Raw genomic sequence first — 24,076 nt, 5'->3', positions numbered from 1 at the left:
AGAGGCCCTTCTGTGCCCATTCTCACTCTCTCTCCCACCCCCCGTCTCAAATAAATAAAATGTTTAAAAAATGTAGACATGCCTTGAGGCCCAGCACTTGGGAGGCAGAGGTAGGAGGATCACCATGAGTTCAAAACTACCCTGACATTACATAGTGAATTCCAGGTCAGCCTGAGCTACAGTGAGACCCTACCTCGAAAAACCAAAAACAAACAAAAATATGTAGACAGAATTTGAGGTCCATGGCTTTCTGCTTTAGCAAAAATTGAAAGGCAGGAATTGGTTGAAGGAACAAGAGTTATTCATAGTTAGGGCCAGAAAGACGTCTGTCGTTTCACCTTGCCGGTGGCAGTGTAACACTTAGAGGAAAGATGAGTAAGGGCTGGGAAGATGGCTCAGCACATAAGGAGCTTGCTATGAAGCATGAGGAACTGAGCTCATTCCCAAGAACGGGTGTGAAAACCCCCAGCCTGGTGGCGGCACATGTTTGTAATATTAGTGCTAGAGAGGTGGGAACAGGAGAACCTTTGAGTTCTCTATTCAGCCAGTCTTAATTAATTAGCAAGATCCAAGCCAATGAGAGACTTTCTCCAAAAAAATGAAAAAAGGTGAATGGAGTTCTTTAGGAACAGCACTCAGGGGGTTGCTCTCTGCCTTCCACACGTGTGCATGTACGCACACGCACACACGCACATTAAAAATAAAATATGGGGGGGGAGGGTATTACCATAGGATATTTCTTATAATCATGGAAAATATTAATAAAAATTGAGAAAAAAATAAAATATGGGGCCTGGGAAGATGGCTCAGCTACCAGAGTCCCTGACCTTGCAAATAAATATTTTATAATATATATACTTAAAAAATTAAACTACAAAGAAAGAAAAGATGAAACACAACCCAGGAAATATTGCATGTATTTACCAGGGCGTGCTTCTCGGAGACAGTTCCTTCTCTAGCCAAGACAAACTATGCTCTGACTTAGCTGCTGCGATAACACTCATCATTAGACAGCTTGTCCTGTGGCTGAATTCCAGCTCTGCTCAGAAATATATCTTTAAAGCAAATGGGCTAGGGAGATAGCTCCGTTGGTAAAGTGCTTGGTCTAGAGTGAGATCCTGCATCAAAAAATGTAGATAAATAGGGCTAGAGAGATTGCTTAGTGGTTAAGGCACTTGCCTGCAAAGCCAAAGGACCCAGGTTCAGTTCCCCAGAACCCACATGAAGCCAGATGCACAAGGGGGCGCATGCATCTGGAGTTTGCAGTGGCTGGAGGCCCTGGTGTGCCCATTCTCCCACTCTTTCTCTCTCTCTCTCAGATAAATAAATAAATTTTTTTTAATATAGATAAATAAACAAATAAAAGAGAATTAAAAAAACAAGATGGACAGCTCCTGAGGAATGACATCTGAGGTTGATCTCTGGCCTCCAGAGGCACACACACACACACACACACACCACACACACAACAAAGATTAGCAGACTGTTCACATTGTGGGCAGAATTGTGAGCACCAGGCTGGCAGGTCGGACAAGGTTGGGAGCGAGCAACAACGGGCCACCCCTCTAACCTGGAGAGACTTTGCCTGCCCACTCCCCCAGCCTCTCTTCTTGATTTCCAGGCTTGTGCTCTTCCTCATCCATGGGAAGCTGAGGGTCTGGGCGAACTGTCCTTTGTGGAAATCCCTCTTTTACCCAGCTGACTCACACAGCAGGGAGGCCAGGTCCTTGCAGCTGTATACGCTCCTTAAACTGGAGGGGGAGGACTCACATGCTATTTGAGGAAGATCAGCAGCAAAATGTTCTTGACTCTTGTTTTATTACATTCCCTTCTGGGTCCCCACTAATGACAATGCAAACAGAGCTGTGAGCATGGTTATGCACTGAGTGTTGTGTGGGGTAGCACACAGCTCCGCAGGGCGGTAATGGCCCATCTCCTTCCATTCCCTTCAAAGCTCTATACAACCAGGTAGGAAGAAAGCTAGTGTCATCGAGGTTAAAGCCTGGTACAGGTCACATGGTCTACGTGGCAGAGGTAAGTTGTAACTCGAGGCCTGCCTGTCCACACCCAGTTCTCATTGCATTGAACCCCAGCATGCTGACCCCAGCTGACCCCAATTCCTTCTTCTTCACCATCCCAAGACAGATGAGACAGTTTCCCCCTTGTGCTAGGAACTGAACCCAGACAAACAGTCTACTTCTGAACTACATCCCCAGCTCTCTTCACTTTTTATTTTGAGTCCCAGTCTCACTAAGCTGCCCTCATTTCCCTGTGTAGCCCTGACTGGCATTAAACTTGCAATCCTCCTGCCTCAGCCTCCTGAGATTACAGGCCAGCACCACCAGGTCTAGCTTGAGATATCCTGTTGAACAGATTTTCAGAGAAGGTATTTTCCCAACTTCATTATCTTTGCCTGGAATGTTCCCTTTTGTTTCCTTGGTCTCTGAGCATTGAGGACAGAGGACGGTCTGGGAAGAGGAGCGGGTCTGAGTGCTTCCCTGGAGCTCAATTATGCCATGTCCAAGAGTGAAGGCGCCGGCCACACCTTCTCCCCAGGTGATTCAAGAGTTCTCTGGATTGGCACCACTGACATTTTGGACTGGGTTGTTCTTTGTGGGGCTGTTCTATGCATTATGGGTTGTTTAGCAACATCCCTGACCTCTGCCCACTAAAGTGACCCTGCCCAGTGTTGACAAGTCACAATGTCTTCAAAGATCACCAAACATCTTCAGAGCGACAAAGGCACACCTAGCTGGGAACCAAGTGTCTCAATACAGCCAGGGCTGGGAGAAAGAGGCAGTCATCAAGAACCAAACAAATGTTCTCATGGAACAGTAGACCCTGCCCGAGGACTCGGTGGATGGCAAGAAAATTTGGCCCTGGGATGGTTATTAATCTTGACTGTCAACTTGATGGGATTTAGAGTCACCATGGAAATAAATATCTGGGCGTGTCTTTGAGAGCTTGTTTAGATCAGGTTAATCAAGGTAAGACGAGCCACTCCAAGTGTGGGTGGTACCATTCCATCGGCTGGGATAGATACTGGACTGAATAAATGGGGAAAAGGAGCTGAGCACAGCATTCTTCTTTCTGCTTCCTGGCCGAGGACATAATGTGACCAGCTGCCACACCCTCTTCACTGTGGTGCTCACTCAACAGTTTAGCCAAAGTAAGCCCTCCTGCCTTCAGTTGTTTTGGTCACAAATGAGGAAAGTGATGACCACAAGTCCTGAGAGAGGGAGCGCGGAATGGAGGGTTAGCCATGCTTCCCGAAGGATCCCGACGCATTCAGACAGAGTGCTGTATCCATTCGGATCAGCAGCTCAGAGAGAGTCCTTTCTTTGCACCTGGGATCCAAAGTCCTGATGGGCACAGTCACACCCACAGTCCCAGCCCAGCACAGAAGGGCTCTTTGCTGATGGTGTTTTATCACCACACAGCCTCTGCGGAACCCACCCAGAGGATGGCCCAAGGGCGCAGGGGCAAGAGAGGAGAATGGTGCCTCTTTCTCTGCAGCAGAGAGCTTTGGACTATCTGGTGAATAAATCTGTCTAATCACTAGCATGTCAAAAAGAGCCACTTTTATCAGCAGAGGCCTCTGTCCCATGAGTGGTGTGGATGGCATCTTAATGACTCATCTTATTGCCTTGGGGGAACTGATATTAAGAGGCCAAAGCAAAACTTGGTCATGTGACAACTCAATAAATGAGGCAAAGACACTGCTAGGAGGTGTGTGTGTGTGTGTACGTATGTGTGTGTGTGTGTATGTGTGTGTGTGTGTGTACGTGTGTGTGTGTATGTGTGTGGGGTAGAGCCTAGGGCTTTCTCCTGCTAGGTACATACTGTGCCGCTGAGCTAAGAGTGCAGCTCTCGGTCAACGTCTGACCTATTCACTGTACCAAGATCAGTTTCCTTTTCCCTCTGGTCCACAGCTGGACTACCCTTCCCTTCCTGACTGATGATCAGTGTGCTGGCTTGATACAGGTGTTCCCCATAAACTCAGGTGTTCTGAATGCTAGGTTCCCAGCTGATGGAGGTTTGGGAATTAACACCTCCTGGAGGTCGAGTATTGTTGGGGGCGGGCTTATGGGTGTTATAGCCAGTTTCCCCTTGGCAGTGTTTGGCACACTCTCTTGTTGCTGTTGTATACCTCTGCTCATGCCATCATTTTTCCCTGCCATCATAGGGCTTCCCCTTGAGTCTATAAGCCAAAACAGACCTTTTTTTTCTCAATTTTTATTAACATTTTCCATGATTATAAAAAGTATCCAATGGTAATACCCTCCCCCACCACTTTCCCCTTTGAAATCCCATTCTCCATCATATCCCCTCCCTATCTCAATCAGTCTCTCTTTTATTTTGATGTCATGGTCTTTTCCTCCTCTTATGATGGTCTTGTGTAGGTAGTATCAAGCATTATGAGGTCATGGATATCCAGGCCATTTTATGTCTGGAGGGACACATTGTAAGGAGTCCTACCCTTCCTTTGGCTCTTACATTCTTCCCGCCACCTCTTCCGCATTAGACCCTGAGCCTTGGAAGGTGTGATCGAGATGTTACTCAGTACTCCAGTCACTTCTTTCCAGCACTATGATACTTTCTGAGTCATCCCAAAGTTACTGCCATCTGAAAAGAGAAGATTCTCTACCCAAAGTGAGAGTAGCATTAATATAAGGGTATAAATATTAAGAGAAGTGCTTACTGGGCAGTTTGATAAGCATACTATATACATTTTTCCAGACATCAGCAGATGTTACACCCCTAGGGCTCATGACTACCCCTGTTTTAAGTTTTCAGTATCAGGGATGTATTCCCCCAAAACAGACCTTTTTGCTCACAAGCGGCTCTTGGTTGGGGGATTTCTGCTGGCAGTGTGAATCTGTCTGGTCTGTTTTCTATATTTTTGTTTATTTTTATTTATTTATTTATTTGAGATTGACAGACAGAGAGAGAGAGAATGGGTGCGCCAGAGCCTCCAGCCACTGCAAACAAACTCCAAACACATGTGCCCCCTTGTGCATCCGGCTTACATGGGTCCTAGGGAATCGAACCAAGGTCCTAAGGCTTCCCATGCAAACGCCTTAACCACTAAGCCATTTCCCCAGCCTGAAAGATTTTTTTTAATTGAAAACTTCCATGATTATAAACAATATCCCATGTTAATTCCTTCCCTCCCCCCTCTTCCCCCTTTGAAAGTCCACTATCATATCCCCTCTCCCTCTCAATCAGTGTCTCTTTTATTTTGATTTCATGATCTTTTCCTCCTATGAGGGTCTTGTATAGGTAGTGTCAGGCACTGAGAGGTCATGGATCTCCAGGCCATTTTGTGTCTGGTGGGGGGGGGAGCACGTTGTAAGGAGTCCTACCCTTCCTTTGGCTCTTACATTCTTTCCACCACCTCTTCTGCAATGGACCCTGGGCCTTGGAAGGTGTGATTGAGATATTGTAGTGTTGAGCACTACTCTGTCTTCTCAGCACCATGGTACCTGCTGAGTTATCCCAAGGTCACTGCCATCTGAAAAGAGAAGCTTCTCTAACCAAAAGTGAGAGTAGCATTAATATATGGGTATGAACATTAAGAGAAGTGCTTACTGTTTTTTTTTTTTTTTTTTTTTTTTTGAGGTGGGGTTTCACTCTAGGCCAAGCTGATCTGGAATTCACTCTGTAGTCTCAGGATGGCCTCGAATTCACAGTGATCCTCCTACCTCTGCCTCCTGAGTGCTGGGATTAAAGGTGTGCGCCACCATGCCTGGCCTTGTCCACTTCTTTTTGAGTCAGAGTCTCTCTTTGGCCTGGAGCTCACCAATGGGCTAGAGTGGCTAACCAGTGAGTCCCAGAATCTATTTGTCTCCACTTCCCCAGCACTGGGATAGCAGACATGTGCCACAATGACCAACCATTTTTACGTTGCCAATGGGGAGGGTCCAACTCATGTCCTCATGTTTGCAAGGCAGATGCTTTACCCACTGGGCCATCCCCTCAGGCCTCCCATGTGACCCTGGGTGGGCATGTGGCAATCCAGGCCTCATTTTATCAAAGGTGTTTGACAGGTGGTCCAGATAACTAGATCACAAGGCTTGAGTCACAACACAACTCCCCTTCTGTCACATTCCATGCAAGGTCACTCCCTTGCAGGACAAGACCCTTCCAACCCACTCTGAAAAGCCCTTAAGCCACCACCCTCCCCTTACTGGATGTTGCAAAGCCTCTAGCTTTTTGCTTCTGATCCTCCCATTTTCTCATCTTGTGCTAAATAAATCTTGGGTACAAGTAACTGTCTCTGTTTCCTCTGTTCTCAAACCTGAACTTATAACAGGGTCTGTCCCTGGCCTGGAGTCACCAGTTAGACTACGCTGATGGGCCAGGGAGCCGCCTGTCCCCATCTCCCCAGTGCTGGGTAATAAGCACATACTACCGCGCCGCACTTTTTATCAACACGGGTTCTGTGGGCCCAACTCAGGTCCTCTTGCTTATGCAGCAGCATTTATTCCACTGACTGAGCCATTCCTCATGTCTTTGCTTTTTAAAAACATTTTTATTTTTATTTACTTGAGAGTAAGAGAAGCAGAGAGAGAGAATGGGCATGCCAGGGCCTCCAGATGCATGCGGCCCCTTGTGCATCTGACTTATGTGGGTCCTGGGGAATTGAACCTGGGTCTTTTGGCTTTGTAGCCTAGCTCCTTAACTGCTCAACCATCTCCACAGCCCTTATATATTTTTAATGTTTTTATTTTTATTTAGTCTTTGCTTTTTAACAACCCTTCTCTAGACCTAGTCTCCTGTGAAGGCTTCACACCACTGTCACAGTGGCAAAGTTCGGCGTGGCTCTCAGAGGAAACGAACCAGACTGAAACCGCAGCAGCTACGCTTCCAGGACAAACCACACATATGCACACATACAAAAAGGGATAAATGCTCGTGAGGATGTGGACAAAATGGAACCCTTATCCACTGCTCGTGGGAATGTAAACTAGTCCAGCCACTGTGGAAGTCAGTGTAGAGGTTTCTCAGAAAATAAATAAAATAGTTACTCTATATGACCCAACTATACCACCCCTGGTATATATTTATCCAAAGGACTCCGAGTCAACATACCACAAAGGTAGTTGTACATCAGTGTTTATTACAACACTATTGAGAATGGTTAAATTATGGAAACAACTGAAGTGCTCAATGACGGAAGAGTGGACTTTTTAAAACTGTGGCAGAAAGAATATATGAGCCAGAGGAAGGAAAGGACTACTTGAAATGCTGTCGTCCAGACACAAAGTGGCCTTGATATTCATGACCTCATAGTGCCTGACACTGCCTACACAAGACCTGCATTATAGGAGGGAAAAAAAATGATGTCATCAAAATAGAAGAGGGACTAGTTGTCGGGAAGAAGGGATTCAGTGGGGGGGGGGGGGCTTGGTGGGGGAAGGGGACTGTTGGGAAGGGATTATGATCATGATACAATATCTATATTTGTGTAAGTTGTCAACAAAAAGTTTAAACAGGGCTGGAGAGATGGCTTAGTGGTTAAGTGCTTGCCTGTGAAGCCTAAGGACCCCGGTTCAAGGCTCGGTTCCCCAGGTCCCACGTTAGCCAGATGCACAAGGGGGCGCACGCATCTGGAGTTCGTTTGCAGAGGCTGGAAGCCCGGGCGCGCCCATTCTCTCTCTCCCTCTATCTGTCTTTCTCTCTGTGTCTGTCGCTCTCAAATAAATAAATAAAAAATTTAAAAAAAAGTTTAAACAATGTTTTATATATACAATAAGATTTTTTTCAGCTATTAAACAAAGACTGAAGTTATGTTGTTTTTAGGAAAGTGGTTGCAACTGAAAATAATCATATTAGTTAAACTCAGCCAATCTCAGAAAAATATTTTTAATATCATTTGTGGGTCCTTGATTTTATAGAGACATATTAAATGTACTAAGGGAGGAAGAAGACCCTTAGACAGGAGAGATTGCTTAGTGGTAAAGGCGCTTACCTGCAAAGCCTAAGGACCCATGTTTCACTCTCCAGATCCCACATAAACCAGATACACAAAGGTGAGGCAAGCATAAGGTCGCACTCGCTCACTAGGTAGTGCAAGTGTCTGACATTTGATTGCAATGGCTGGAAGTGCCAATTCTATCTCTTTCCCTCTCTTAAAAAAAAAAGGAGAAGAAGGAGGAGGAGGGGGAGGGGAGGGGGAAGAAGAGGGAAGGGGAGAGGAAGGGAGGGGAGGGGGAGCGTTAGGAGAAGAAGAAGAAAGAAGGGAGGGAGGGAGGGAGAGAGGGAGGGAGGGAAGGAAGAAGGTCCTCAATACATCAAGGAGACAAGCTTCAGAAAAAAACAAAAGCAGCCAGCCATGGTGGTGCATGCCTTTAATCCCAGCGCTCTGGAGGCAGATGTAGGAGAATTGGCAAGGATTTGAGGCCACTGTGAGACTGCATAGTGAATTCCAGGTCAGCCTGGACTAGAGCAAAATCCTACCTTGGTAAAATAATCATGTCCACGTCTTGATCTAGACCTTGTAGCCTTTATAACTCTGGGAGAATTAATGTCTATTGTTGAAGCTACCTAGTCTGTGACATACTGGTGCATTAAATAATCAAGTTTAACATCCCCCATAAGTCACGTTCCTATGTCATGATGACAAGGGACACTTGGCCCTGTGGTGTGATAATTAATAGTGTCAAGTTAACAGGATCAGGAATTTCCTAAGAGAAAAACCTCTGTGCATGTCTTGAGTGAGTGTCTAGATTAGGTTAGCTGAGGAGGGAAGACCTACCTTAGCTGTGGGCGGCACCATCCCGTGGGCTGGGGTCCTGCTCGGCACGACAAGGAGAAAGAGAGCCGAGAGTGGACATGTGTTTCTCTGTCTCCTCCTGCCATGTCTTCCCCACCATGGCCGACCGTGTTCCTTTGAACTGTAAACCAAAATAAACCCTGCCTTGAGTTACTTTTGTCACAGCAATAAGAAAAGTAAAAAGTGTAATCATCAACCCAGTCTAAGCATGCGGAAAACATAAGACAGAACAAAACTAAAGGGCATTCTTCAAAATATCTGACTCCTGCCAGGTGTGGTGGTGCCCGCCTTTAATCCCAGCACTTGGGGGAGGCAGAGGTAGGAGGATCGCTGTGAGTTCGAGGCCATCCTGGAACTACAGAGTGAATTCCAGGCCAGCCTGGGCTAGAGTGAGACCGTACCTCAAGAAAAACAACAACAACAAAAGGATTTCTTTCAGGACAGCAAATTGCATCATCTCCTCCTCGTACATCTCCTTAGCCTCCTATAGTCTATAACACTTTCCCAAACTTCTCTTGTTTTCCATGACCTTGACAGTATTAAGGAGTCAGGATTTTTTTGTTGTTGTTTTTTGAGGTAGGGTCTCACTCTAGCCCAGGCTAGGAATATTGAAGCAGAAAAAGACAGTAGTTTTAAGACACCTGAAACCTAAGTCTAGAGTTTTGTTGATTTTGGGCACCAATATTGGTTTCTTAGTTTTGACAAACATATGGTAATGTAAGAAGTTAACATATGAGAAACTGTCTACAGTATTGTCAATGAAAAAACAGCTTTCATCTCAACAGGAAGAAGACAGTTTACCCTGGAACCAAATGTGAATGATCATGGCCTGGAAAAAACCAGGTTGCTCCAAATACCATGTGCCAATATAGTAACAGGTTTTTTTAAAAATTAAAATTAGTTTTAAGCCAGCCGTGGTGGCACACACCTTTAATCCCAATACTTGGGAAGCAGAGGTAGGAGGATCACTGTAAGTTTGAAGACACCCTGAGAATACATAGTGAATTGCAGGTCAACCTGAGCTAGAGTGAGTCCCTACCTCAAAAAACAAAACAAAAAATTAGTTTTATTAAAGGTTATATATACCCTCTCCTTTTCCCCCATTTCACTAAGGCCCCTCCTCAGTGGGGTTGTTAGCACTCCCTGTGATGTTTTGAAGATATTCCTACTCACCTTGTGACTCTTACAATCTTTCTGCCCCTCTGGGCCTTGGCAGGTATGTTAGAATCCTGATTTACTATTGAGCTCTGTGAGGCTCTGAAGCCTCTGGATCTCTGCTTTGATGAGTTCTGAGTGACCACAGGGTGTATCACCGTCTCCTGGAGCTGGTTGTCAGGCAAGCAGTGAGAACAGTATTCATGTTGCCACTTTCTCTGCAATGTCTCTTGAGTCCCATAGATGCGGTGGAGGTGGCCCTTCCCACAGCAGGCAGCTGGCGAGCTTCTCCTACCACACCAGTGGCTCTCGGCTGCCCCAGTCTTCTCTGCCGTCTGCATGTGGACACTCACTGCCTGCCCTTGACCTGGCCTCTGCTCTGGGCTTCCTGGGGGCTACGGCAGTGCCCAGGACGTTGGGTTAAGCTCTGGTCCTATTTCCCTCCTGAGCTGGGTTGCCGCTGCCCTCAGCTCATGCCTTCCTTACTTTGCTGTTGTTCTGATTTTGCAAGGCCACGGTGGGTGGGAGAGCACCTGCCTTCCCTGCAGTTCTGTTCTTGCTGGGTCTTGCAGGGCTGGCCCAGCAGAAGCACTGCCCTGTCCCCACAGGCTACAGTCCATCTTCCTACAGTGACAGGTTTGTTAAAAATCCTTTTTCAATTATTTATTTTGATTTTTTAAAAAACTTACTTATTTTGAGAGAGAGAGAGAGAATGGGCATGGCAGAGCCTTCAGCCACTGCGAACGAACTCCAGACTTGTGCGCCCCCTTGTGCCTATGTGCGACATTGCACACTTGCGTCACTGAGTCTGGCTACATGGGACCTGGGGATTCAAACATGAGTTCTTAGGCTTAAGCAAGCGCCTTAACTACAAAGCCATCTCTCCAGCCCTGTAGTAACAGTTTCATAAAGAACTTTTTATAGTAACAGAACCAAAGAAAGTCATACATCAAGGCATCTTTCAAGCACTTTGGTGATAACATCAGGTAGGCAGGTCACAGCAGAGCAGGGAAATCTCGGTGACAGGTCTTAGATGCCATCCAATGACAGTCTTAATCTTGGGATTGATGGAAGCTAGTTATACATTCCCAAAGGATTGTGACTTAACTAGTCACAAAGATGTTAGGTCACATGCAGATGTGGGCAATGAATGCCTCCTAAGGAGGCTAAGACAGCTGGAGATAAGTTTGGCTGTTGATCTTAAACAGTCCAACTCTGCAATCATGAAACTTTTAATCAATGCACCCTGTAGAATCTTGAGCACAAGTATGGCTCCCCCCAACCCCCCAAACACACCCTGGGAACTTCACACCATTGTAGCAGACTTTCTATAAATCTAAAATTATTTCAATGTCAGAAGTTATTCAAAGCCAAGGGGGGTTTGCTCCAGCTCAGACTGACCTGGAGCGCACTCTGTGGCCAATGGCGCACACTGCCGTGTCTGGCTTGCATTTGGTAGGCTTCTTTCAGTTTACTTATGGACTCTGGTGTTGAAAACACTTCTCAGAGCAGAGATGGCCCAGCGGTTAAGGTGCTTGTCTATGAAGCCTAAAGACCCAGGTTTGATTCCCCAGAACCCACAAAAGTCATATGCACAAGGTGGTGCATGCATCTGGAGTTTGCAGTAGCTAGAGCCCATGACACACCCATTCTCTCTCTCACTCTCATAAAATAAAATATTTAAAAAGAAAACCACTTCTGATATGAAGTGATATCGTATTGTCTCAGACTCACAATCCCCCTGCCTCAGTCTCCTGGATGTTGAGAATACAGGTGTGCACAACACCTCTGACTTCAGGTTGCCTCTTTGTTCATTTGCAGATTTGTTCACATGAATAAAATTATAGAAGTGATAGTATTATCTGTTCCTGTGGTTTTTTTCTTCACTTACCAATGCTATATGGACATCTTCCCATGTAAACAGCTAAAGATCTGCTCCCTTCCCATGCGTTAATAGCTTCATGGTGTGTAATGGTATTGATGTCTAGTTAATCATCCCCTTCTAATGGGATTCACGTGGGTCCCAACTTTCCCGTATTATAAGTGTGCTTGGGCAAGAAAATCTTGGGCCCGCCTTTCTGGGTTGCAAGGCTGGATGCCCTAGAAGCACGCAGCCAGACGTAGATGGCACCCGTTTCATTTATTTCTTTCCATATATCGCCCCCTAGTGGTTCAGCACAAGTAGCATCAGGCTTTGGAACCTGGCTTCTCAGAACAGTCAAGCTCATTCAGGAAAGGGCTTGCCATCCAGGGACCAGAGTCCAACCCCCAGAACTCACATTTTATAAAATCAGGATGTGATCTCATGTTCACAGCCTCCTAGCCTGCATACGGAGGTCAGAGACTGATGCAGGGGGTCTTCCTCAATCACCCTCCACCTCATTGTTTGAGGCAGGGTCTCTCACTGAACCTGAAACGCACTAATTTGGATAGACAAGGAGCCGCAGTCCCCAGGGACCCTCCCATCTCTGCCTACCCGGCATTGGGAGTACAGTGGTGCACCACCACGCCTGGCTTTTACATGGATGCTGGGGATTCAAACTCAGGTACTCAAGCACTTTACCTGAGCCATCTTCCCATCCCCCAGCCAGATACTTTCAAAAGAAAATTTTCATATCCCCCCCCCCCCCAGGTCTCTTCTGACTCCTGTATAGGAGTCATAGCGGAGGGTAATTAAGTGGCACTGCGAGGTTGTTGCTTAGGCTGTGTGAGAAAATGAGTAACTGGAGGTCTTCAGCGTCCCCTGTCTTCAACCTTTCCCATTTGGGAGGAGATATGAACAGTCTGTGCTCCCCAAAAGTCACATCCAAATAAATGAATGGGGGCACTGTGCACCTTCATGAAAGCATTGTTAATGTTTTAAGGTTTCTCCTAGTTACAATTTTATGGAGTTTGTCTTAAGGGCAGTTATACATAGGTTAGAGTTTCCATTTCATTGTATCTTTACTCTGAGGAAAGGATTGTATGGTTGGTTTTTCGAGTTAGGATCTCACTCTAGCCCAGGCTGACTTGGAACTCACTCTGTAGCCCCAGGCTGGCCTTGAACTCTCAGAGATCCTCCTGCCTCAGCCTCTGAGTTCTGGGATCAAAAGTGAGTGCCACCATACCCAACTGGAAAGGATTTTTAAAAAATATTTTACTTTCATTTATTTATTAGAGAGAGGGAGAAAATGAACACACCAGGACCCTTAGCCACTGCAAATAAATTCCAGATGCATGCACCCCCACATGCATCTGGCGTACGTGGTTTCTAGGGAGTCAAAGCTAGGTCCTTGGGCTTCACAAGTAAGCACCTTAACTGCTAAGCCATCTCTCCAGCCCTGGAAAGGAATTTTAAATTTTTAATTGTGGGATTTCAAGCAGAACGTGTAACCCCATACCTGCTAAGGTGTTTGTTTTCTTTTGGCTAATAATGATCTCCAAGTCTTCTAAGCTGTCAGTAAGGAGAAAAAGAAAAACTTCCTAAATTTCCTCAGAACCACCTTATCCTACCCTTGCTTTTCACTCAAGATTTCTCTCCAAGGTCTGTCATTCCCTTTGTAACAGGGCCCATTTGAGTTTCTTATAGTTGAAAAAAGAAAACACATCTTCACTTCAGGGAATAACAGTTCATTACAGAGCCAAATATGAGGGACCGTGGTCTGGAAACACAGGTTCAGGTCACCTCTAATTTCATGTTCTACCATGATAATAATTTCATGAAGGTTTCATAGTGACAGAACAAGAGAGTCACAAATCAGGGCACTCTTAAATACATTGGTGGAAACATCAGGTAGATGGTGGTGGGGGTTATAGCAATGTGGGGGAATCTCTAGTAGGACTCAAGCATTTGCTGACATTCTCAGCTTTCATGTTGGTATATAATTGGTAAATATGAGTGTTTTTAAAATAAGAGCTGCAGTGAGATCATGGGTTATATATTTGTCAAGGATTTTTATGTTAAATTTCTTTTACAATGGGATTATAAGAGGTATCAACCCTAAAACAGTTAACATTCAGGATTTGAGTAAGCTCTCAATTACTCCAAATGTGATAGGCAAAAGAACAATGTTCTTTAAAAATATTTTTATTTATTTATTTGAGAAAGAGAGAGAGGCAGATAGAGAGGGGTGAGGGAGAGAGAATGGGTGTGCCAGGGCCTCCAGCCACTGCAAGCAACCTCCAGATGCATGTGCCTCCCTGTGCAGCTGACTTACTTGGGTCCTGTGGGATTGAACTGTGGTCCTTTGGCTTTGCAGGCAAGTGCCTTAACTGCTAAGCCATTTCTCTGGCCCAAAAGAACAATATTATTAGATTTCACCAAGAAAAGAGATATAGTATCTCACAAAAGAATGATTTTGTTAAATGTTAAGAAAAATTTTAACTGTTTTTTTTTCTAGACAAACTTGAAATACAAATTAAAGAGATAACAATTAAAGGACTTGGGACTGAAAAGATGGCTCAGCAGTTAAAGGCACTTCCTTGCAAAGCCTGACAGCCCAGCTTCGATTTCCCAGTACCCACACATGTGTCTAGAGTGCAACCAAGTTGGAGTGAGAAACCCAGGGAGGGAGGGAAGACAGAGAGTGGCTACTGCAACCTGAAGGTGGCTGAGCAGATGCAATTCAAGATCAAGGACACATCCTGATTAGCAAGCTGAAGGCTTTCTTCGAGGCTGATGCACAGTGCCCAAGCAAGAAAACTGACAAGTCAAGTCCCCATGATTTTCCCTGTCTTTTTTTTTATCTTGCCTCAAGATTAGATTTAAATTTTTTTTTTTTTTTTTTGGTTTTTTGAGGTAGGGTCTCACTCTGGTCCAGGCTGACCTGGAATTAACTCTGTAGTCTCAGGGTGGCCTTGAACTCACAGTGATCCTCCTACCTCTGCCTCTGCCTGGAATTAAAGGCATGTGCCACCACGCCCGGCAGATTTAAAAGTTAAAAAAATATTTTATTTATTTATTTGAGAGAGAAAGAGAAACAGAGAGAGTATAAGCATTCAAGGGCCTCCTACCACTGCAAACGAACTCCAGGCACATGTGCCATTTTGTACATCTGGCTTTACGTGAGTACTGGGGAATTGAACCCCTGGCTGTCAGACTGTATAAGCAAGTACCTTTAACAACTGAGCTATCTCTCCAGCCCCAGGACTAAATATTTTTAAAAAAAATTTTTTAATTTTTTTTGTTCATTTTAATTTATTTATTTGAGAATGACAGACAGAAGGAGGCAGAGAGAGAGAGAATGAGAATGGGCACGCCAGGGCTTCCAGCCACTGCAAACGAACTCCAGACGCGTGCGCCCCCTTGTGTATCTGGCTAACGTGGGTCCTGGAGAATCAAGCCTTGAACCGGGGTCCTTAGGCTTCACAGGCAAGCGCTTAACCGCTAAGCCATCTCTCCAGCCCATTTTTAAAATTTTTATGTATGTATTTGCAAGCAGAGAGAGATAGAAGAGGGGCAGACAAACAGACAGACAAACAGTCAGACAGACACAGAGAATGGGCATGCCATGGTCTCCAGCCACTGCAAACGAACTCCAGGTGCATGTGCCATTTTGTGCAACTGGTTTCCCATGGATACTGGGGAACCGAACCCAGCTCACTATGCTTTGCAGGCCAGCATCATAACCATTGAGCCATCTCTCCAGCCCCAAGACTAAATATTTTAATATATGCATTAATTATTGTTATTATAAAACCAGTACAAAAGGCAATGTTATATTTAGAGCCTCTATGACCATTAAAATCAACATTTATGTTTATAGCAGAAAATGTTCTCATTATAAATGCAATATAATACTATATCCATCTGTTATGCATACTATATAATGTTATATAAATAATACTGATAGATACAACATGATGGAAATGTTATTTGAAATTTTATTTTTTGTGAACATTCAGGATAATTCCTTGTATTACAAAAATCTCAATATTGGGCTGGAGAGATGGCTTAGTGGTTAAGTGCTTGCCTATGAAGCCTAAGGACCCCAGTTCGAGGCTCGATTTCCCAGGACCCACATTAGCCAGATGCACAAGGGGGCACACACGTCTGGAGTTCATTTGTAGTGGCTGGAAGCCCTGGCACACTCATTCTCTCTATCTGCCTCTTTCTCTTTTTGTTGCTCTCAAATAAACAAAAATAAATAAATATTTTTTTTTAAATCTCAATATTACCAAATTGAATTAGGTAAAATAACTTGGTTTTTTCATACCCCAGATGTGGAAAATTTTTATTCATTGTAATAAAATTAGAAATTGAGAATATAGGTACAACATGGCCTCTTGCTGCTGCAAATGAACTTCAGATGCATGACCCGATGATATACTTTGTGCATCTGGCTTTATGTGGGTACTGAGGAATTGAACCCAGGCTGATAGGCTTTGCAAGCAAGTGTCTTTGACAATTGATCCATTTCTGCAGCCCTAGATGTTATGTTTGTAATGAATAATGCTTGCATTTATAAATGGTATTCATAATTTGATTGGAATACATACATAAATTTTTAAGAGGCTACATATTAAATTTAAGACATAAGCAAAAATTCTTAAGGGTTTTATGATTGTTATTTGAGGGGCCTGGGGAGATGCTCAGTGATTAAAGGTGCTTACTCCACAAGCCTGTCCAGCAGTTTGGGTTCCCAGCACCCACATAACACTAGATGCAAAGTGGTGCACGTCTGTAATCCCAATGAACCTATGGCAATTAAGACTGGAACCAAGAAAACCCCAAAACCCATGGGCCATCTAGTCTGGCCTTCCCAGTGGCAAGAACTAAGAGAGACCCAGTCTCAAACAAGATAGGAGGAGAGGACTAACACCCCAAGGCTGTCTTCTGACCTCTACACAGGGTGCGGCATGCACCCACCCCCCCACACGCAAATAAAAATCTTATTTGAATCATAATATCGAATTTTCTTTTTGGGGGGTAGACCTATACCTCACTTTGTAGTCCCAGGCTGGCCTTGGACTCACAGCCATCTTCTTACCTCAGCATCCCAAGTTCTGGGACTAAAGGCATGTGCCACCATGCCCAACTAATATGAGATTTCTTTAATTTAATTTGATCTATTCCTTATCTCCAAAGATAGTGTCATGACACATAGCCCTGGCTGGCCTGGTACTCTCTTGGTACTCTCTATGTAGCCTATGTTGGCCTTGAACTCACTATAGTTCTCCAGCCTCAGCCTCCTCAGGGTTCGGATTATAGGCATACACCACCACACCTGGTTCAAGCCATGTTGTTGTTTTTGTTTGTTTGTTTGTTTTTCGAGGTAGGGTCTTGCTCTAGTCCCAGTTGACCTAGAAATCACTATGTTGTCTCAGAATAGCCTTGAACTCACGGTGATCCTCCCACCTCTGCCTCCCGAGTGCTGGGAGTAAAGGCGCGAACCACCATACCTGGCTGTCTCATGCATCTTAAGCAGAACCTTGGAGGGGCACGGTGTTTGTGTAGCTATTTTAGGGTGGGGGAGGGCAAAGAGTTAGACTTAATCTTGAGACCATGAATGGCAATGAGAGGTCTGTACCTGGTTTTTCTCTACAGGTTTAAGACTTTGTTAAAAGAAAAATATCTATGGGTTTTGTTTCAGTCATATGAAGAAAGGTAGGTCTTTCCAGGAATACAAATGGGTGAAGAGGTGTCTTAAGTTGTTTAAGGGGGGCACAGAGCTCCAGTAAATTTCACCTTTATCGCCAGACATGGTGCTGCAAGCCTTTAACCCCAGCACTTGGGAGGCAGAGGTAGGAGGATCGCTGTGATTTTGAGGCCACCCTGACACTACATAGCTAATTCCAGCTCAGCCTGGGTCAGAGTGAGACCCTACGCCGAAAAACCAAAATAAATAAAGTCAATGTGATCCTCCTCAAGGTAACCCCATCCTTAATAGGGATTGAACCCAGGGCCTTACACATGCTAGGCAAGAGCTCCACCACCGGACTGACTGTTTTTCCAATCTATTTATTTATTTATTTATCTATTATTTGCAAACAGAGAGAGACAAGAGAGAGAGGTAATGAGAATGGGCACTCCAGGCCTCTAGCCACTGCAAACAAACTCCAGATGCTTGTACATACCACTTGGGGCATCTGGCTTTTACATGGGTCCTGGGGAACTGAACTAGGGCATTTAGGCTTTGCAGGCAAAAGCCTGTACCAAGCAGGGCGTGGTGGCGCACGCCTTTAATCCCAGCACTTGGGAGGCAGAGATAGGAGGATTGCCGTGAGTTCGAGGCCATCCTGAGACTACATAGTTAAGCCTGGACCAGAGTGAGACAGTACCTCGGAAAATAAAAAAATTTTAAAAAGCCTGTACCGCTGAGCCGTCTTTCCAGCCTCTTTAATTTTTTTAAATTAAAAAAATTTCCCTCCCTTTCTTCCTTTCCTGTTGCTGGGAATTCAACTTGCCCGCTTTGCGCATCCAAGGAGCGTCTTTGATAACTGCGGTTATAAGGCATCATAGCTCCATCAGCTTCGAACCACAAGTCCCAGAAAGCAATGCGCCACTTCCCCTGTGCTAAGAGCGGGAATCAAGCGCCTCTGTAAGACTGGAACGATAGCGACTGGGCTGAGTTAAAATGTAACCTTAGTAAGTTTTCTTTTTTTCCGAAAAAGTAAGTAAAATGCTCCTGGAGGAAAACTCGGACACAGGACCCACCAGTAACATTATTTCCACGGAGAACAGAGCCCACAGGGCCCGACGAAGATACGCTAAGGAGAAGTCTGCGCGCTCACTCAATTTTTCCCAGAAGTCTCCTTTCCAGCCGTGCCTTGCGTCATCACCGTGACGACTTCTGATTGGCTGAGCGAAGGGTGATGGCGCCTGCGCACTGCATCCTTTTGAGGGTCGTGGGCAGGCGCCATTTTGGCGCCCAGGGTGCTGCTGGGAAGTGAGACGCGGGGGCGCACCTTCGCAGGCCTCTCAGGTACGGGCTATTTCTTTTCTTCTCTGCCGGAGGCTCCCAGGTGGGCAGCGTCTGTCCGTCGGCGTCGGTTCTCTCCGCACCCTGCGAACTGCCAGGCTCGGGCGGGAGCGTCGGCAGCGGGCCGCGCCATCGAGGGTCACCCCGCGGGGAAGGACGTGACGGGGGCGGCGCGGGTCGCGCGCGGACGCTCCCCGCCGAGAGCCCGCCTGCTGCCATGGACTCGGAGTACTACAGCGGGGACCAGTCAGGTGCGTGGCGGCGGGGCGGGAGGCGGGAAGGGCTGGGCCGCGCACCCACGCATCCCCGCGCGGGCACGGCGGGGACCCCAAGCGGACGTCTGTGCCCTCTGATCCGCGAAGGGTTTTTCCGAAATTTGGGGGCCACTTCCCCAAAACATGGGCAGAGTGCCGGGAAAGAAAAGAGCGTTCCTGTCAAGGGGATTTTGAGTCTTTTTTTGAAAATCCACTGTTCTGCAAGGGACAAATCTTTCCCTGACTTTTCACTCCCAAGTCAGCGTAGTACTGGCTTCTCAGGAAGAAAGTGCAGGATCTAAGTGCCCTAGGTTGTCTTTCTTATTTATTTTTAAAGCAAAGAGTGCATCCCTGGCAATTGCCGAATGCCTTTTCGTTAAATGGGTCCCACTGCTACGTACAGGAGACAAAGATGAGCAAGACCTGGGTGGGGGATGACAGGTGATGTTTGTTTTCCCACGTGTCCAAGTTAATTTGATCATTCTGTATCAAAAGTGTCTATATAGATGTGGAAGCATTAAGCCCGTTTCTGTAGTGAGTTCAGTTCCTTATGACAGTGAATGTTAATGACTACACATGGTCTTTTCTGAGCCTCCGCTGCTGCTTTGCTTAGAACTTTTTCTGATGTTTTCAAAATGGTTTTTTTTTCCCAATACATTTGTGGTTTTAAAAATTTTTATATTTTATTTATTTGCACAAAAAAAATAGAAGAGAGACAAAAAGAGAAAATGGGCACAGCGGCCCGTAGCCATTGCAAACGAACTCCATATGCATGTGGCACGTTGTGCATCTGGCTTTTTACATGGATACTGGGGAGTCAAACCTGAGTCATTAGGTTTTGCAGGCAAGCCCATTAGCCACTGAGCCATGTATCTCTCCAGTCCCCTTCAAAATTATTTTTATTTACAGGAGAGGAAAGAGAATATAGGTGCATCCAGGGCCTCTTGCCACTCACTGCAAATGAACTCCAGATACATGCATCACATTGTGCATCTGGCTTTACATGGGTACTGGGGAATCGAACCCAGGCCAGCAAGCTTGGCAGGCAAGTGCCTTTCACTGCTGAGCTCTCTCCAGCCTCAAGACAGTATTTTAACCCTCCTGTGTTCCATCTTCTCCCCTTTACCACTGTGGCAGCAGAATTGTTAAACTTCAAAACTATCATTTTTCTATTGTAACTATATAAACTTTACACTTACAGTAGCTCATATTAGTATGACAGTGATTACATTTTTTTTTAATTAATTTATTTTTTAGAGTAGGGTCTCATTCTAGCCCAGGCTGACCTGGAATTTATTCTGTAGGCCAAGCCGGCAAAAGTATTGGTTAAAGTTAAGTAAGGGTTCATATTTACCATTCCTTTATGTACTTTAGTGAATTTTCAGGGTTGGTTGGTTTGTTGTGTTTTTGGGGGGGTTTCAATGTAGGGTCTCTCTGTATAGCACAGGCTGACCTGGAATTCACTATGTAGTCTCAGGCAGGCCTTGAACTCACAGTTATCCACCTACCTCTGCCTCCTAAGTGAGTGCCGGGATTAAATGCCTGCGCCACCATGCCCGGCTGAATTTTCAGTATTTCTGGACTGTAGTTTTTGTATTCTTCATTCACAAACATGTACTTATATATCATGTAGCAGGGAGTATTCTGGGCTCCAGGGACTCAACAGTGAATCAGAAAAATCCACGATAAAGTTAATTTGGTAAGTCATGTAGTACAGAAGAAAGTGTTAAACGCCCTGGAAAGACAAGAGTTTTATAGTTAAATAGCACAATATGATTTACAAGTTTCACTTGGCATTAAGCTTTGCATCTTAGCAAATATTTTTGTTGCAACATAGGCCATATTCTCTGGTAACAGTTGATAGTCATATGCCTGCTCTGCCATGTTCAGAATAATCTGTGTTAGCAACTAGGCTGCTTCAGCCGTGGTCACTTTTCTTATGCAGGTGATGTGTGCCCGCTTTAACTGTAAGCATTACTGCAGATATCATCCATCTTATACCAGAAATGGGCTTTTGTTTTGTTTTAACTGTGATTAAACATTATTACAGATATCATTTGTCATACACCATAAGTGTTTTTTTGTTGTTGTTGTTTTAAGCAGATGATGGTGGTGCCACACCAGTTCAGGATGAGCGGGATTCAGGGTCAGATGGTGAGGATGATGCAAACGAGCAGCACTCTGGATCAGACACTGGAAGTGTAGAACGACATTCAGAGGTATTGGCTAAACAGTGTCTTTGGGTTCATTCATTCATTCATTCATTCATTTTTTAAATTTTGTTTGTTTATTTGAGGCAGGAGTATGGATGTGCCAGGGCCTCCTGCCACTGTAAATGAACGCCAGATCAGATACATGCAACTTTGCATCTTTACTTGGGTACTGGCGAATCAAACCAGGCTGGCAGGCTTTGCAAGCAAGCACCTGTAACATGGGCTATTAGGCTTTGCAAGCAAGCCTTTAACCATTGAGTTATCTCCCCATTCCTCCAAATATGGTTTTCAAAGCTGTTTTTGGTTAATAACATTGAATGGTTTTGGATCTTGTGTATGTTTAACATGTTTAGCCTAATATATATATTTTAACTATCTACTCCTTATCAGTGTCAGCACACAAAAAAATTGGGACTTGGGATGGAGGGATTGCTTAGCGGTTAAGGCATTTGCCTGCAAAACCAAAGGACCCAGGTTTTGATTCCCTAGGACCCATGTTAGTCAGATGCACAAGGGGGTGCAAGCATCTGGAGTTCGTTTGCAATGGCTGGAAGCCTTGGCGCGTCCATTCTTATTCGCTCTTCCTCTCTCTCTCTTCCTCTGTCAAGTAACTAACTAAATAAAAATAAATAAAAACTAGAAAATCACTTTAAAAAAATTAGGACTTTTTCAGTAAGTCTGACATGTCATTGACAGATGTAAACTGAAACAAAAATGATAAAGATGGACAGATTTTCTAAGAACTTTATGACCAATATATTTTACTTCATAACACATGGCACCAAAAATTGTCTTTTTCTTTTGGCTTAGTATGTGTGTGTGTGCATGTAGGTCAGAGATTGCTGTTGGGTATTTTTCTCAGTCATTCCCCTCCCTCCCTTCCTTCCTTCCTTTTTCTTTTTGGTTCTCATAAAGGTCTGTTTCACTACTGGTGGGCAGCACATTTATGTAGAGGTGAGCGCACGACTGCAACTTTGGTAACCTGATGACCAGTTCAACTGGAAACCAGCTGACATGTAACTGTCTGCATATGTAAAATATAGCTCTTGTTTAGATCATCCTAAGTTTTGATCACCTTCTTGGGGAAGGGGGGGGGGATACCTGTTGGTCACATGGAAATATATTGAGGCCAGATTTTCCAATATCCATTTCTAGAGATTTCCTTCAGCTGGATTAGGCCTCCAGTTCCAGGACAAACCCAAGTTTGTGACCTCCAGCATTAATGCTCTTCTCATCTTCCAGAGAGACAATGTCAGCTTCACACCAGACTTCTGAGTGTAGCCCACTCCAGTTAGACTAGAATTGTTGACTTTCACAAAAGTGGAAGCAGTGGGATCCAACTGGTCCATAGCTGCCATTCCAAAGTGATACAGTAAGTACCCAAAGTCCAAGTAAGGGTTAGTGAAGTGTCAAAATCTTCCCATGCTTTCTGATAAACTGACCCTCCAGGATCTGTCCCATCATTGACATTAGTATGTAACTGGAAGTCCCCTGTCCTGCAGCCCACTGCAAAGTTACTCCCTGTCATCTCTGACTTGGCACTGTCAAGTCATCTGGTATCAAGCAAGTCAGCCCTCACTGAACCATGGATTACAGGTCCAGCAAAATCAAAGTGAGCTGTTCCTCACTTTTTATTAATTATCCCTACTTAATTCCTTTAATATTTATTCAAATACCTGTTGTGTGCTAGAGACCGTTCTGTGCTCTAGGGATGATGTCAGTGGTGAAGACAAATAAAAAATGCTGCCTTCTTGGAACTTACATTCTAGATAATTTTTCACTATATTCTCCTAAAGTAGGAAGCATGATAAAGTAAAAGTTAAGCACAATGTGCAGTATTGTTCTATAATTGCGACTTACATGTTCTTCCTGGGGTCTCCATGACTTAATAAATGCCATGATAGGGAATGTTAATTGACGAGTGAAAACTCAAGTCATATTCCTTTGGGAGTTTTGATTTTTGAAAATTTGCTAAACATGTTTTATTTCAGTGCGTGTGTGTAGCAGTTAGCATCTCTTTTCAGTGCTGTACTGCTACGGTACAAAGATAAGAGAGCCTCACCTTTGCTTTGTAGCCTTGCTCATTTTATAATTGAAGCGCTACACGCAACATTGTCTTCTTTAAATGAGCCTTGGGTAACTTGAATCACTTTGGAGCCATTTTCATGCCAGTTATGGGTTAAGTGTTCCATAGCATAACAGCGGGCATATATATATATGTTGTTAGAGACTCCTGATCGTCACTGAAAATTGATCTATGGCACGTTCAGGCAGCTTGGTCATAGAGATATTTTGGGCTTGGTATTTTTATTTATTTATTTATTTTGAGGCAATGCCAGTAGACTGCTTTTTATGCAAGCGAGGGAGGGAGGGAGAGAGAGAGAGGGAGAGAATTGGCGCACCAGGGTCTCCAGCCACTGTAACTGAACTTCAGACTGTGTGCCACCTTGTGCATCTGGCTCATGTGGGATCTGAAGAGTTGAACATGGGTCCTTAGGCTTCGCAGGCAAGCTCCTTAACTGCTAAGCCATCTCTCCAGCCTTTAGCAGATTTTTAAGAAGAAACACTCAAACACTAGAGGCGCTTTCACTTTTTTTCTATGTACATAATACAGAGTTATCTATTTATTGTCTGTCTGGTTGGTTTTGTTTTTGTTTTGTTTTTCCTATTTTTCGAGGTAGGGTTTTACTCTAGCCCAGACTGACCTGGAATTCACCATGTAGTCTCAGGGTGGCCTCGAACTCACAGTAAGTAATTCACCTACCTCTGCCTCCC

General features: G+C 44.7%; 1 protein-coding gene across 2 annotated transcripts in view; it reads left to right on the top strand.

Moving 5' to 3' along the window:
- Positions 1-18,846: 18,846 nt before the first annotated feature.
- Iws1 (interacts with SUPT6H, CTD assembly factor 1) overlaps positions 18,847-24,076 on the top strand; it is a 42,533-nt gene continuing 37,303 nt past the window's right edge. For both annotated transcript variants that reach the window (XM_045150449.1, XM_045150448.1), the window contains exons 1-2: positions 18,847-19,085; positions 21,192-21,307. In XM_045150449.1, the coding sequence (XP_045006384.1) occupies positions 19,052-19,085; positions 21,192-21,307 (150 nt within the window). In that variant the 5' untranslated portion in view covers positions 18,847-19,051. The remainder of the gene's footprint in view (positions 19,086-21,191; positions 21,308-24,076) is intronic.

This window comes from Jaculus jaculus, chromosome 5, assembly GCF_020740685.1.
Source record: "Jaculus jaculus isolate mJacJac1 chromosome 5, mJacJac1.mat.Y.cur, whole genome shotgun sequence".
Classification (NCBI taxonomy): Eukaryota; Metazoa; Chordata; class Mammalia; order Rodentia; family Dipodidae; genus Jaculus; species Jaculus jaculus.
The sequence above is the reverse complement of the archived record's forward strand: the minus strand, read 5'-3'. Positions and strand labels throughout refer to the sequence as shown.